Source organism: Chinchilla lanigera, unplaced genomic scaffold (genome assembly GCF_000276665.1).
Source record: "Chinchilla lanigera isolate Chin_1 unplaced genomic scaffold, ChiLan1.0 scaffold00040, whole genome shotgun sequence".
Lineage (NCBI taxonomy): Eukaryota > Metazoa > Chordata > Mammalia > Rodentia > Chinchillidae > Chinchilla > Chinchilla lanigera.
In genome coordinates, this window is record NW_004955441.1 from 584,864 (window position 1) to 601,680 (window position 16,817).

The 16,817-nt window shown below is 42.0% G+C and overlaps 1 protein-coding gene across 6 annotated transcripts in view; it reads right to left on the minus strand.

The window, feature by feature from the left end:
* Positions 1-16,817, minus strand: part of Nlrc4 (NLR family, CARD domain containing 4) — a 36,677-nt gene that overhangs the window by 14,011 nt on the left and 5,849 nt on the right. For 3 of the 6 annotated variants that reach the window (XM_013517597.1, XM_013517596.1, XM_005390839.2), the window contains 3 exons: positions 16,140-16,400; positions 13,356-15,329; positions 2,260-2,352 (listed from right to left, as the gene is read on the minus strand). In XM_013517597.1, coding sequence (XP_013373051.1) covers positions 2,260-2,352; positions 13,356-15,329; positions 16,140-16,400 — 2,328 coding nt within the window. Of the gene's footprint in view, positions 1-2,259; positions 2,353-13,355; positions 15,330-16,139; positions 16,401-16,817 lie in introns of those variants that run through there. The other 3 variants (XM_013517599.1, XM_013517600.1, XM_013517598.1) reach the window with 3 other exon arrangements.

Genomic DNA, 16,817 nt, shown 5'->3' on the forward strand with positions numbered 1-16,817 from the left:
TATATATATATATATATATATATATATATATATATATTTCTAGTGTTGATGGGACTCATAGACATACGTGGGTGGTTGTTCTGTTCTGCAGTGCAGGGGATCAAACACAGGGTCACATACATGCTAGGTGAATACCACTATGCTATACCTGAAGCTTTTACAGTTTTAATAATACCAACCTTGCAGAGCTTTGGAAAAGTTGCAAATAATGTATGTGATGTTTAGAGCATAGTGCCGTCAGTATGGTAAACCAACAGCTAATATTCACTGCTACAGGACTGCATACAGGTTCGAGCTGTGAGCCTGAGCTCTGTAGTCATTCTGGCTTCTAGGTTCACCATTTAGTCGTTGTGTACACTTGGGCAAGTTATTCAGCCTTTTAGCTGTGGCCTCACATACCTGCACTGTTCCGAGGATTCAATGAGCTAAAGTATGGGAAAGTGTCAAGGGTAGTGCATAAGCTATTGTGCAATAATTCTTTAATACATAGCAAAGTATTGTCACTATAAATAGACTAGTTTATTTAGGTTAAGATTTGATTTCTTAGTAGCAGAATGAGACTGTCCTAGGGACCTACTTCTGACTTTTTTCTACCAATTGGTGAGATCCTAGGCAAGCTAATAAACCAATCCAGGTCACAGTGGATGTTCTATACATGAATGAATGAAGTAGATGTTCTCAGGTTCCTTCCAGCTCTGCTATTCTGTTTAATTCATAGTTTATTGAATGCTGAATTAGTGTGATTATTTTCTTGGGGACTATATAAGGGAAAAGAGTTCAACCATGGTGTTTTGTTTTGTTTTTGTCTTTTTGAGACAGGGTCTTACTATATAGTTCAGGCTGGCCTTGAGCTCACTTTGTAGCCTAAACTGGCTTCAACTCACAACAATCCTCCTGCGTCAGCCTCCCGAGTGCTGGGACTATAGGCATGCACCACCACACCCAGCTTCAAACATGTTTGTTTTTTGTTTTTGTTTTTTTCCTCCGGTACCGGGAACCGAACTCATGACCTTGCGCTTGCCAGGCAGGCGCTTTTGCCGCTGAGCTAAATCCCCAGCCCCTAAACATGTTTTAATTAAAGAATACATTTGGTTTTTGGCAGGAAGCAGAATTTAAGAAGGCTAAAGGAAGAGAAGCATTATATTGAGGTTTCAAGCAGAGAGAAAAAGAAAGAGGAAGGAAGGAAGGAAGGAAGGAAGGAAGGAAGGAAGGAAGGAAGGAAGGAAGGGAGGGAGGGAGGGAGGGAAGGAGGAAGGCAGGGAGGAATGCGCTAGCAGGGAGAAGCAGAGACGCTGGGGAAAATGCTTCCCAGGAATCCTCCCTGTCCTGGTGGGTCCGGATCTCTGTGACAAGCCATGTGTTCTGCTATGTTCCTGAGATTTTCCTGGATGCCACCTTCTTTTCTGAATCATATTTCATTCATGAAGTTTTACTTAACCTTGAAATCACAGTATAAACTTTTTATATTGTTTCAGTGTGTTAAATACAATCACAGTCAGTCAGCCACAGAAAGAAAAGTTTAAAATATATCCTGTTCCTTTTCTCCTCTAAAAAGGATACAGTCTGATGATGTACAATTTGAGTAAAATGTTACCAATAATTGTAATGGGAGTGGGAAGCCGGTGTCCATGGACACTCCTGTAGTCACAAGTGCGTCAGTTCAACAGCCTTGCCCGTGTGTAGCTGCCAGCACTGAAGGTTCTGTGAGCGTTAATCCTGATGGGCAGGCTGTTGGCTTGAGAGATGCTTGTGAGAGTAATAAAGCACACTTCTGGGCGTGTCTTGATGGGGGTGCGCAGACAGTAACTGGTCCCTGGCCACTTCCTCTCTGGCGCCCGCTTCGCTCTCTGCTTCCTGACTGCCACGATGTGGGCAGCTCTGCTCTGTTGCACCTTCATCATGACGATTTGCCTTGGAGCCAGCAGGCCGTGGCCTGAAACTTTTGAAACCGTGAACCAAAATAAACCTGTTCCTTTTTTTTTTTTCCAGATAGGATCTCACTATGTAGTGCAGGCTGAACTCACTATGTAGCCAAGGCTGGCTTCGAACTCTCGAACTCACAGTGATCCTCCTGCCTCAGCCTCCCTGAGGGCTAGATTATATGTGTCGGCCACCATGCTGGCTTTAAACCTCTCCTTTAAACTGCAGGTGTCAAGTATTTTGTGCCAGCAACAGAAAGGTGACTAATATAGGACTCTTTAACTATTCTTAATATCACACTTATATGAATAACAACATTACAGAAAACAAAAATCTGACCTAATTTTATAGCATCTTCTTCATTCATCTCAATGTCACTCAGTATCAGCTTCATAAGGTTCTTCAAGTTACCCAAGCCATCAGTCAGACCACCTGCCAAAAGGAAAAAGCTTAGATTGTGCAGAACTGACACAACTGCTACTTATTACTATGTCGTTCAGTGTTAGTATCATTTCTGTTGCCAATCCGAAGATTGCAGTTATCACCATGAACAGTAATGCTAATGAAACTGACACAAAAATGTATCTCAAATTTTAATTCAGTTTTGGTTTTTTGAGACAGGGTCTCATCATGTTGTTCAAGCGGGCCTTGAATTCACTATGTAGCACAGATTGGCCTTGAACTCATGAGGATCCTCTGGTCTTAGCTTCCTGGATGCTGGGATTACAGGTGTGCGCTACCATGCTGGACAACAAAAATGTATTTTTAAATCAAGAATATGTACAGGACTAGCTATAAGCAGAGTCCACAAACAAAATTCCATTTTATTTTTTTTTTTGAGACAGGGTCTTCAACAACAACAAAAAAAAAAAAAAAAAAAGAAATAACCTGGTTATAGTGTGGGTGAAATAACAGAGAAATCTACACATTATGAAATAACTGCATGCCTCTAAATAATCATGAGTCAAAGAGGAATTCTAGGAATTATACTATGCCTTGAAAGTACAGAAATAAAGATAAATATAAGGATAGTAAGGTAACAAAGCCCTTATAGGGAGATTTATAGCATTGAATACTTGTGATGAAAGTGAGGGAAGGTCTCAAGTTTATACCCTGAGCTTAATACATAAGAGACTACAGAAAGGAGAGTAAAATAAATCCAGTGCAAGGGAAAGGAAGGAAATAATAATAATAAAATATCAAAATAGGGGCTGGGGATTTAGCTCAGCAGCAAAGTGCCTGCCTGGCAAGCACAAAGTTGTGAGTTCAGTTCCCGGTACCGGAGAAAAACCAAAAAAAATAATAATAATAAAAATTAAAAAAAAAAAATCAATAAAGTTACAAACAAGTAATAGAAAGCAATGAAACAAAAAGTTAGATCTTTGGAAAGAGCAATAAAATTGATAATTTTCTAGCAAGAATGACAAAGTAAAAAAGATACACAAATTATTAATATCAGAAATGAAAGGCAAGTTATCACGATGGACACTGAAGACATCAAAGAACAACTAGAAAATAATGGAACAAACTTACATGAATAAATTTGACATCTTATTTGAAATGGTCCAATTTCTCAAAAACTACAAACTACCAAAACTCACCTAAGATGAAACTGATAACTTGGAGTCTTATAACTATTAAAAATTTGTAATTTAAATTTTTCCAAAAAAATAAGCCTACAATCACAGGTATTTTTATTTGCAAATCCTACCAAACATTTAACGAAGAAACAGCACCATCTCTATACAGTCTGTTCCAGAAAATAGAAGCAGAAGCAACACTCCCCAAACCACTTTATGCAGCCATCATTAACTTGAGATGAGACCCAGAGAGAGACACTACAAGAAAATAAAACTTCAGACCAACATCATTCATAAAAAGAAGCAAAACTCCTCAACAAATTAGCAAATGGAATTTGGTCATATATGAAAATGCTATTATTACATCACCAGGAAGTGGGCTTTGTACTGCAAGGATACAGGGCTAGTTCAATACTTGGAAATCAGTCTAACTATATTAATAGTCTAAAGGAGAAAAACTACATGGGAAGGAAACTTCTCCAACCTAATAAGGGGCATCTATAGAAAACTACAGTTGCCATCATCCTTATCGGTGACAGACTGTTTTGTTTTTTTTTTTTTTTTTCTTCAGGTACCAGGAATCAAACTCACAACCTTGTGCTTGCCAGGCAGGTGCTGTGCCACTGAGCTAAATCCCCAGCCCCTCGGTGACAGTCTGAATGCTTCCTCCCTAAGATCAGAAACAAGTCAGGAACGACAAGGGCAAGGCAAGGGCATTGGCTGGTGGGTAGCCAGTCCTCGGCTTGTGAACCCAGTAGATTCAATAACACAGGACACTGAAATAAAAGAGACACCAAATAGAAATTAGACACCAAATAGAAAATAGACACTGAAGAAAATAGTTTTGAATAGATAGATAAATTGAAATAAAAGAGACACCAAATAGAAATAGACACTAAATAGAAAAGAGACATCAAATAGAAATAAAAGAGACACCAAATTGAAATAAAAGAGACACCAAGTAGAAAAGAATAAAACTATTTTTTTGGAGATGACATATTGTCTATGATTAAAATTTTAAAGAATCTATAAAAACAAACACCTCCTAGAACTAATAAGTGTGTTTAGCAAAGGTGCAAAAATATGGCAAAACACCAAACACAGTTGTAGCTCTACATTCTAGCAATAAACTGGAAACCAAAACAAAATTTTAATACCATTTAAACTAGCTGCAGCTGGGCACTGGGGATCCATGCCTGTAATCCCAGCACTTGGGTGGCTGAGGCAGGAGGATTGCCATCAGTTCAAGGCCCTCCTGGCCTACATTAAGAAGATCAAGGCCAGCCTGAACTACATAGTGAGATCCTGTCTCAGAAATAAATAAGTAAATAAATAAATAAATGAATGAATAGCTCCAAAAGAATGAAAAAGTTGAGTATAAATCTAACAAAATGGGCAAGTTGTGATAGCACATGCCTGTAATTCCCATACTCTGAGACACTAAGGCAGGAGGATTACAAGTTTGAGACCAGCCTGGGCAATTTCATAATTTAGCAAAACTCTGTTTCAACAGAGTTTCATAAAAAATTTAACAAAATATATCCGGGATCTGTATCTGAAAACTACAAAATGATGATAAAGGAAATCAAAACACAGTCTAAGGAAATGGGAAAAGAAACTACGCTCATGGCTTGGAAAACTCGATCTATAAAGACATTAATTTCTCAGTAATTAATTATTATTATTATTATTATTATTTTGGTCTTTTTGAGACAGGGTCTCACTATGCAGTTCAGGCCAGGCTTGAGCTCACTTTGTAGCCCAGGCTGGTCTCGAACTCACAACGATTCTCCTGCCTCAGCCTCCCGAGTGCTGGGATTACAGGTGTGCACCACCACGCCCAGCTAGCAATTTAAATAGAAGTTTTTGAAGACATAAACAGTGTGATTTGAGAATTTATGTGAAAAGGCAAGGGAACTTGAATATAAGAAAAAAAACTTCGCAAAAGAGTTGAGTTGGAAAAATAACACTACCCAATTTTATGGCTTAGTATAGAGGTAAGACGAGGTGGCAGTGGCAAGTGATAGAGCAATAAGAGAACAGAGTCCAGGAAACACCCACAAAAGAACAGCTGGCTGAGTGGAGCTGAGGTGCAGAGGCAGCTCGAACAAGACACAGCAGTCACTCCAGTACATAGGATAACTGGAAATCCTTGTCCAAGAAAATCAACCTCAACCTAAAATTCGCACCTTGAACAACATTAACTCCAAATGCTTCATAGACCTACTATAAAAACAGAAAACTTTTAAAAATCAGAGACAAGTTTGATGACCTGGGGTTAGGCAACAAGGTTTTAGACATGAGACCAAAAGCATGATGCATAAAGGAAAATGGATCCATTGAACGTCAATGAAATTTAAACTTTTTGCTGTATGAAAGGTGCTGTTAAAACTAGCTGCTCACTGGGAGAAAGTATTTTCAAATCACTTGTCTGACCAAGGACTTGCATCCAGAATACATAAAGAACTCTCAAAACCTATCATTAGAAAGAGAAATAACCTGGTTATAGTGTGGGTGAAAGACTTGCACAGACTCTTCACCCAGGAGGCGGTATGGTTGTTGAGTGAGCACATGAAAAGTCCTTTTTTCCCATTAATGGGATTGAACTCAGGGGTGCTAATTCCACAGCACCCATCCCCCGCCCCTCACCCCCACCTTTTCTTGGCAGTGGTGCTGGGGATTTTTTTTTTTTTTTTTTTTTTTTTTGGTACCAGGACTCAAACTCAGGACCTTGCAATTGCCAGGCAGGCACTTGTGCTGCTGAGCCATATCCCCGGCCCGGTGCTGAGGATTGACATCCACAGCCCTTAATTTTTTTTTTCTTAAATTTTTGAGACAAGGAATTGCTAAGTGGCCCAGGCTGGCCTGCCACTTGCAACCCTCCTCCCTCAGCCTCCGCAGAACTGTACCTGAGATTGCAGACGCCTGTGTGCCAATGCACCTGCAAATTTTCAACTTTTATCAGCCACTAGGGAAATGCTAATTTAGGCTAATGAGATACTGCTATACACAGAATTCTAGTTGCTTCAAATCCTTGTTAGCACTTGGTATTTGGAGGGTTTTTTTCCTTATTATAAAATGACTAAACTATAAACACATAGCTAATACTAAATGCTAGTAACAACGCAGAACAACTAAAATTCTCATCTGCCGCTGCTGGTAATGTAAAGTGATGCAAATCATGAACAGGTCTGGCAGTTCTTTTCTCTTCAAAAATCTAACATATTGTATTTTTTATTGTAATTATTAGTGCATATTCCTTGTACAAAGAGGTTGCTTTGCGACATTTCCATGCATGCATATGACACGCTTTGACACACCTGCTCCTGGCTGCCACCTCTTTCCCCTGCCTCCCTGCCCAAGCACCCCTGACCCTTCTCAAGGAATCCCCCTGCTGCTTGCATGTCATCTTTTTTCAAGATTTCAGAAATGAAAGAAAAATGTGACCCTTGTCTTTCTGAATGTGGCTTATTTTGCTTAACATGGTAGTGTTGAATTCCATCCATTTCCCTGAAAATGACAAAATGACATGATTTCATTCTTTTTTACAGTGGAATAGTACTTCATTTTATATATATATATATATATATATACATACACACACACACACAGACATATATATTTTTTAGCCATTCATCTCTTGACTGGTATTCCATACTTGGCCACTGTGAATAGTGCCACAATAAACGTGGATATGCAGGTGTCTCTGTATTATGCTGATTTTGATTGCTTTGGGTATGTACTAAGGAAGGGTATGACAGGCCCACATGATAATTCTATTTTTAGTTTTTGAGAAACCTTGGTTCTGATTTCCATAGTAGCTCTACTAATTTACATTCCCATCAACAGTGTATAAGGGTTGTTTTCCCCCACCCTGCATTTGTTATTTTTTTATTGCTTGTTTCTCTCTCTCTCTCTCTCTCTATCTCTCTCTCTCTCTCTCTCTCTCTCTCTCTCTCTCTCTCTCTCTCTTTCAGTACTGGGAATTGAACTCACTCTTTCTGCTAAGGCAGGTGCTGTGCCACTGAGCTATATCCCCAACTATTGCTTGTTTTCTTAAGGATAGCCATTTAGGAGGAGAAGGAATCTCAGTGTACTCTTGATTTGCATTTCCCTGATAGCTAAAGATGAGCATTTTTTTCATGTATTTACAAGGGGTGATTGAAATATGTGATAAGTAATTAAATCTTAAAAGTTTGGGCTGGAGATATAGCCCTGAGTTTGATTCCCGGTACCAAAAAAAGAAAAATTTAAAAATGTATTACAGTAAAAGCTACCTTGTCATTAATCCCCATCAAAATCCTCCCACTCACTCTGAACATAATTATCCCGTTGTTGTTGTTGTTTTGTTTTGTTTTGTTTTGTTTTGTTTGAGAATTACTCGCTGTGTAGTTCAAGCTGGACTTGGACTCACTATGTAGCCTTGGCTGGCTTCCAACTCATTGCGATCCTCCTGCCCCAGCCTCCCAAGTGCTGTGATTACAGGCGTGCGCCACTATGGCCAGCGCAGCTATCCCATTGTTGCCACTCTCAGAAGTAGTCTTTCACTCTCATCCACCAGCACGAAGCAGTTCTGAAAGTCCTCTTTTGTGTCTGTATGAAGCGTGCTGAAAAATATAACGAATGCTGCTGCTGTGTGCCATCGACAGAAAGGCAGGCTGGCGCACACGTCACTGTTCACCATCTCTGGAACCACACAACTTCAGGCTCCTCTCCAAAGTGAAAGTGACCATGAAAGGTAAATGCTTTAAGTCAGTTCGGCACATCGAGGCCGCCATCACAGTTTAACCAAACACAGTAACAAGGAGGACTTCCAGGTCGCTTCAGAAAGTGACAAGAACAACTGGAGAAATGTGTTTGAGGTGAAGAGGTATTTATTTTGAGGGTAATTAATGTTAACATGTCTTTTACAGTCTTTTTTTTTTTTTTTAAGATAGTGTCTTTATAGTTTTGGCTTTTTTTTTTTTTTGGTTCAGGAATCGAACTCGGGACCTTGTGCTTGCCAGGCAGGCGGGATTCCACTGAGCTATATTCCCGGCCCTGCTTTATAGTTCTGACTGGTCTTGAACTTGCTTATGTAGGCCAGCCCGGCCTCAAACCCGCAGTGATCCTCCCGCCTCAACCTCCCGAGTGCTGCTTTACATGTGTGTGCCACTATGGCTGGCTATAATTTTTAAAATTTAAAAATTTATCATATTTATATCACACCTCACACTGGCCATTTGTACTTTTTCTTTTGAGAAGTTTATCTGTTCAGCTCATCCGCACATGTATTCATTGTATACAAAAATTGGTACTTTTCCTACACACCAATAATGAACTCGCTGAGGAAAACCTCATGAGAACAGTCTGTTACGGTTTGTGTCTGGATGTCCCTCTCAAGCCTCATGCCTTCAGGGGGGTGGGCTTTTCAGATGTGGCTGAATCTACAGTTTGTGATTGGCTCATTGTCTAGTGCTGGGATTGGCAGCGTGAGTGTTACACCCACCCTAGGGTGGATAGCCTCTATGCAATACAAGTGAGGGAAAGAGGCTTGCTCCTCCCCTCTTTTTGCTTTGTTGCTTTTGCTGTGTCTTCCACCACCATAAGCTGTTGCTCCTCGGCCACACCACCCTGCCTTGGAGCCAACTGCTTATGGACTGAAACCTCAGCAAACCATAAGCTAAATAAACCTTTCCTTCCTTAATTTTGGGCATCAGGTATTTTATCTCAGCAATGAGAGAAAAGTAACTGGGACACAATCTTATTCATTTTCTTTCTTTCTTTCTTTCTTTCTTTCTTTCTTTATTTATTTATTGTCTTTTTTGAAACAGGGTCTCTCTGTGCAGTTCAGGCTGGTCTTTGAGTGCACTTTGTAGCCCAGGCTGGTCTTGAACTCGCAACAACTCTCCTGCCTCAGCCTCCCAAGTACTGGGATTGCAGGCATGTGCCACCACGCCCAGCTCACAATCCTATTCATAATAGGCTCAAAAAATATAAAACACCTAAGAATAAGCCTAGCCAAGGAGGTAAAGGAGGTCTGTAGTGGAAATTATAAAACACTGAAGAAAGAAACTGAAGACACTAGTGGAGGGAAGGATCACCCACATTCATGGATTGAGAGAATTGAGAGTTAATATTATTAAAATGACCATACATAGGGCTGGGGATTTAGCTCAGCGGCACAGCGCCTGCCTGTACAAGGTCGTGAGTTCAATTCCTGATACCAGAAAAAAAAACCAAAAAAAATAAAATGACCATACTACTGCAAATGATTACTGATTTAATGCGGTCACCATCAAAATACCAGTGATATACTTGCCCGACAAGGGAGATGCCATGAGCACAGTAAAATAAAGACATTCTTCAAAGAACTAGAAAAAAACAGTACTAAAATTTATATGGAAGCACAAAAGATCTTGAATAGCCAAAGCAATCCTGAGCAAAAAGGACTATGCCGGAGGCATTGCAATATCTAATTTCAAAATTACTATGGACACTGGGTGTGGTGGCACACATCTTACTCCCAGCACTCAGGAGGCGGAGGCAGGACAATCACCATGAGTTTGAGCCCAGCCTAGGCTACACAGTGAGTTCAAGGTCAGTCTGAAGTACATAGCAAAACCTCTCAAAACAATCAAAACAAAAAAATTACTATGGCACCATTCTATGAACAAGCATGGTGTTGGCATTAAAGTGTACAGACCAATAGAATAGAATAAAGAACCCGTGCATCTACAACCATTCGATTCTCAACAAAAGAGCTGAAAACATACACTGAAAAGACAAATGGTGCTGGGGAAATTACATCTACCAGTAGAAGACTGAAACTAGATCCCCATCTCTCACCCTCTACAAAAATCAACTCAAAATGGACCAATAGACTGGGTGTGGTGGCACACACCTACAATCCAGCACTCGGGAGGCCGAGGCAGGAAGATCACTGTGCACTTGAGGCCACCGTGGTCTACATAGTGAGTTCAAAGCCAGCCTGAACTACATATGAGTCTCTGTCTCAAACAAAACAAAACAAAACATGGACCAAAGACTTAATGTAACACCTGAAACTTTGCAACTACTACAGAAAAACAGGGGAATTGTTTGAAGATACTGGTATAAGGCAGTGATTTCTGACTATGACTCCAGTTACTCAGGAAATAATAGGAAGAGTTGACAGGATTATATCAAATTTAAAAGCTACTATACAGCAAAGGAAACAGTCGAAGAGTGAAGAGACAGTATACAAAGAGAAAAACTGCAGTCAGACGTGGTGGCGCATGCCTATAATCCCAGCACTCAGGAGGCTGAGGCAGGAGGATCGTTGTGAGTTCGAGACTAGCCTGGGCTACACAGTGAGCTCAAGGCCAGCCTGAACTGCAGAGCAAGACCCTGTCTCAAAAAAAGACAAAAAAAAAAGAAAAGAAAAAGAAAAACCGGGAGAAAATCTTTGTTAGTCAGTCTTCTGACAGATGATTCATAACTAGACTATATAAAGAACTCAAAAAACATAACTGAGAAGAAAACCAGAGAAATACACAGATAGCCAGTGACTATAATACCCTGTTGTCCGTACTGATAGACAGTGAGAAAACCAGTAAGTGTGAGAACATTTGAGTAGTGCTATAAAGCAAGGTGACCCGATCCACACTGACCCCAACGCACAGCAGCAGAATACACACCCTTTTCAAGCGTGCACGGAACATTTACCACAATAGATCATCTTCTGGACCATAAAGGAAGTCTTCATAACATTTTAGAAACATGATATGGATAATATTGCTGCTTGAATGACTGAACAACTATGTCCAAAATATGAGTACAGGTCATTTTTTGATGGCCTCCTAGAAGCACCTAAATCTAATGCCAAAGACCTTTGTCCTTGGCCTTGCTCATTAATTAAATATGCTCAAATGGAAGATAAAGTTATTTTTCCTCTTAAAAAAGGTATCTCTCTTAACAGTACCAGTAGCCTTACACTCAAGTCATTTTCAAAGGACCTTTAATATTAAAGGCTTTTTTCATTCATTTATTCTTCATTCATTCATTCATTCATTCACTAGATAGGGTCACTATGTTTCCCAGGCTTGAACTCCTGGGTTCAAGCGAGCCCTTGCTGTAGCCTCCTGAGCAGCTGGGACTGCAGGTGCATACTACCACACCCAGATTCAATTTTGAAAAACAGTGAAGAAAACATTCAGACCCTTTATCTATAACCAAAACTGGTTCAACAAGAATCCAAAGTATACAGCTTTTGCATTCTTTAGTGAACACTTAGATAGCTTTCATACTCTGATCTGAGTTTCCATTTACAGTTAGAATAACAGTTGAATTTTTTCTTGGAAAAAATATTGATACTAAGTAGAAATTGTGGGTTTTTTCCTTTGTCCCCTTTTTTTTCAGTGCTGGGAATCAAATCCAACACCTCATACATCGTAGTCAAGGATTCTACTACAGAGCTATTTTATCCCCAGCCCCAATCTGTAAATTTGTAAGGTTTATCATTTGTTATTGATAAATACAACACACACAATTTTAAGAAAAAGAAGCCATTCAAGAACAGCTCTAGGTTTCCTCCTGTGCTATTTAATCTTGCTTGTCAAATTGACTGGATTAGGAGACACTTGGAGAAGTGATTTGGTGAGAAGGCACTAATCCCCTCAATGGACTCACGCATGGGTGAGTTTATAGCTGAATGGGATATAAGGAGATGGGGACTTCTCGGAAGAAGTGTGTCAGGGAAATGTGAGCTCAGAGATAGCATCTGGTCGCTACCCCTTTCCTTTCTAGCATTTCTCCCTGCTCTCTATTTGGCAGATGTACCAGTTTCCTCCACCATGCCCTCCCACCATGGTCCTTCTACCTTGGAACCAGTAGACCATGGGCTGAAACCTCTGACACTGTAAAGCACAATAAATCCTTCCTCCCCTAACCTTCAAGTACCAGATATTTTGTCCGAACAATGGGAATGCTGGTCAGTATACCTCCCTTATTTGAAAAACAGCCTTGGAATGTTAATGAGATTATGTGATTTCTTAGGAATATACATTTCTAGCCTGGTCATTTGCCTTTCTTTTTCTTTCTCTTTTTTTGTCTTTTTGAGACAGGGTCTCACTATGCAGTTCAGGCTGGCCTTGAGCTCACTTTGTAGCCCAGGCTGGGCTTGAACTCACAAAGATCCTCCTGCCTCAGCCTCCCGAGTGCTAGGATTACAGGCATGTGCCACCACACCCGGCTCATTTGCCTTTCTTTAACCTAAATCTGTTTTTGCAAAAGCCCCCTGCATGTTGTGAATTTTATATGTCAAGTCATTTTCAAAGTGACGCTATTGGTCTGGAAATTACAAACATTAAAAAAAAAAATCTGAGCTAGTCATGGTGGGCAAACCTATAATCTCAGCATTTTTTTTTTTTTTTTTTTTTTTTTTTTTTTGGTTTTTGTCCGGTACCGGGAACCGAACTCACGACCTTGCGCTTTCCAGGCAGGCGCTTTGCCGCTGAGCTAAATCCCCAGCCCCTAATCTCAGCATTTGGGGAGATTTATACAGCCCGATCACAAATTTGAGCCCAGCCTGGGTGAGACCTCCCACCTCTCAAGTCCTGAAACCTGGTAGAAACTATTAGAGATTTTAATTAATTAATTAAGAAATTTTGGAGACAAGTTCTCACTAGTAGTCCAGGCTAGCTTTGAACTTACTATGTAGCCCAGGCTGGCCTCGAACTTGCAGTGATCCTCCTGCCTCAGCTCCCCAAGTGCTGGGATTACAGATGTACACCACCACACCCAGCTAGAAATTTTAAAACCAAACCTGTGCTGTCTAATATTTCCACAGTACCCAGCCCATGTGGATAGAGCTTAACCTGCAGGTGTATATAGTACCTGGCGGGCGCTGAGTCTGGAGGTGATGAATACTCAGAGTTGTCAGGTTGGTCACGGAGGTGATGTGCTGCTCGTCCTCTACAGTGAGAGGACTGGCATCCACCATAAGGGAGCAAATGTTCTTACAGGTGCTGAGCACCGAGCTGAGGGTTCCGGCCACACCGGCACACCTCTTAATATACAGTCGGAGGCTTGCGGCAGAGCTGAAGATCTTTCCCAGGTATTTGACATCTTTCTTATTCAACTTGCTGAAATCCCGGAGTATGACCTCCAGAGTCTGGAACTCCTGCTTCCAGTTGAAGAACAAAGACACAGCCCTGCTGGGAATGTAGGTTTCGGAGACCTCCTCTGCAGTAGCCTTGTCCTGTGAAGCCAAGGCCCCTCCATAGAAGTCCAGTTTAACGAGGTTCAGAGCACTTGCACAATTAGGCAAATGTTCGAAGAAGTCAAATAAGTAATCGGGGATATTCTCTGAGTTGATGTACAAACTTTTACCGTGAAAGAAAGTTTCAAATTCTTGGCTCAGGGTTGCTTTGGATACACTCTCCTGGAATAAATTGATACCGCACTCTGCAAAGGAATTGATGTTGATGGCTTTCAGAATCTCTTGGTCGGTGGTGTTGTTCATGCTCTGTATAGACCCCTGCCTGCAGAGAGGCCTCCTGGTAACGGACAGCCCTAGCAGGCTGCCATGTTGATGCACCCCTGCGAGGTGCCTCAGAACAACCCTGGTGGCTGCAGCCGATGACCCGCACGTGTACAGCAGCAGGTTGCTGTACAGGGAGGTAATGTCTGAAATGGAAACCATCTTCTGCAAGTACGCATCCCCCTTGGCCACCTCCTCTGGCTCAGGAGACGTCAATAAACCACTGAGCCTGCGTCCTGCTACGTACTCCTGGAAGGAGTTGTGAAAGAATTTATACTTGGGCTTGAACCTTTGAGCTGTGTGTTTACAGAGGAGTCCAGTTGTCACCAGGGCATCCTCGTTTGCACTGGACACATCGTCCAGCTCAAAGTCAAACCTGTGGGAGAACACACCCTCTAGAGCCAGGTCTCCACAGTGGTCTAGGCTCCGGGAGAAGTCCGCTGCAGTCCCGCCCCTGTGTTTGTGCTTATTTTTGTGTATCAGCAGATCATAGAAGGTACGGAAGAGTGTGGTTTGTGTCTGAGCATGGAACTCATCCTCGCCCATCTGGATTATACAAGTGATGATCACAAAGAGAGGGGTCTTCATCAGATTCCGCAAGGACCTGGAGTGCTGGATTTGGAGCAGCAGGCCTTCGGCAAGCTCCTTGATCAGCACTTCTCGGATGAGAACCTGGGCACTGTGCTCTGTCATATCCCCCACCTCCACAGTCTGGGCACCAAACTGCCTTATATGCCTCAGACACTCAGTGGTGGTGGTGACAATGACCATGTTCTTGAAACGGTGGTTTTCCTTTATCAGGGCGTCAATTTCTGGACAGTTCTGGGGCTTGAATTCATTGTAGCCATCCAGGAGAAAAAGAACCCCCTGCCGTAGCTTCAGCAACACGGCCATGAAGGTCCGTTTCCTGATCGTGTCGGGTACATCCAGCAGCTGATCACATAGGGTTTCGAAGAGTCCGCCCTGGGCTCTGCTCAGACGGAGAAAGAAGACAAATCTGAACTTGGTCAGAGTACTGCACTTCCCGGAGGCCCAGAGCATGGCGATTCTCTGCAGCAGGGTGGTCTTGCCTTTGCCGGATTCCCCTTCAATGATGCAGGGGTTCTGCAGGGTCTCCAGCAGGCCATTCAGGGTCAGCTGCTCCACACGGCGGTGGTGTTGGTCCTTCCTCCACAGGACAGGTTCTGTGAAGATGCTTTTCAAATTAAAAATTATGTCAAAATCTTCCCCCAGAGGATAGAAGTTCAGAAAAGATGGAGTATGGTATAAGATCTTTAAATCCTGAGCCAAATCATCTAAGTCTCCTTCTGGAATCTGTTGAAAAAGACCTGTTAGAGAAGAAGCGATGTGAGAGAGGTCACAGTTCTGCATCTGCTCACAGCCTGGAGGTCAGGTAGGAAGAGAGGAGAGGCGGGGAAGCTGCTACTGTGACTTTAACTCCCTTCCCCAGCTCTGAGCTGGCATAAAGGGCTCTGCATATCTGTTCCTGCTTTTCCTTCCGAACCCTTTCCCCTCTCTGTGCTTTCACCTGCTTTTCACGCCCAGCTCTGACAGCAGCTGATTGATAGTGGGAGGAGCCTATGTTTGGGCGAGGGCAAGTGAAAGAATTGGCTGGTAATGATGGTTAGGGGTAACTTTCAACAGATTAAGCCTTCATCTATTGTGACATAATTTACTAGTTTGAAGTAATGAAAGTTAAGTTACCATTTCATGAAGAGTGGACCCAGACTCAAGGAGCCCGAGTCAGTCAGGCTCCTTTATCACTGTGCTTGGGTCCAGAAGGAGGCAGTCAGCTGGGCCACTCCCCACAGTGCACTAAAGAATGTTAGCCTGAGGGCTGGTGTAGCCCAGGATAATTCGAAGTGAGACATTACTAAGACATTTGTTCCCTGGCCCTGGGTTATTTGGCTTTGCTGTCAAGCATGAATCAAAGCCCACTGCCAGGTGGTATGAAGAGGGACCCATATCACCAGATTAGGGATCCTTGTTGTGATTTATTCTATCTGGAGAAACACATGCAAGTGAAGTTTCTTTTTGTTTTTTTCCAATACCGGGAATCAAACTCACAACCTTGCGCTTGCCAGGCAGGCGCTGTGCCGCTGAGCTAAATCCCCAGCCCCATGTGAACTGATACTTACTTTGTCCACTCAGATCCTGAAATAGAGCATAGTTCCACTTCTCGAGGGATTGAAGAAAAAGCTTACAGGACTCTGAGCCCTTCTTCAAAACCAAATGGATGATCCCACGCGCCGCCTCCTGCTCCACCTTCTCACAGCAAATGACATTGACTTCTTCACCATTCAGAACCCTCCATTCGAATAGATCATCCACAATTTGCTTTATAGCAGTCATGCCCATCCTTTGAATGAGGACTGTACTGTTTCCCTTTATGAAATCCACTGAGAAGGTGGGAGGAGATACACGCATTACCGTTGTAACAATGACATTTGCCTGTTTGATAATTACATTAACATCTGTCCTTCAGGCTAAATCTTAGGAGACTTGTGTCACTGTACCCTTACCTCACAGCACAGAAGCTAGCACGGACTGCAGCCGGCTCCCAGTTCAGATGTGCTGATTTGTGGAGGAAAAGGACAAGTTGGGTTTACAGCCTTGAGCCACCCACTTGAGAGGCTCTACCCACTTGAAAGTCTTCTTTTAACTTAACTGAAGGAAAATTTACATGAATAAAGTACACTTATTTTTAAGTGTGCAGTTTATTTATTTTTTTTTAAGTGTGCAGTTTATTGAATACTAACAAATGTCTACTGTGATGTAGCCACCACATTTGCCCAGATACTTACGTACATAAAATA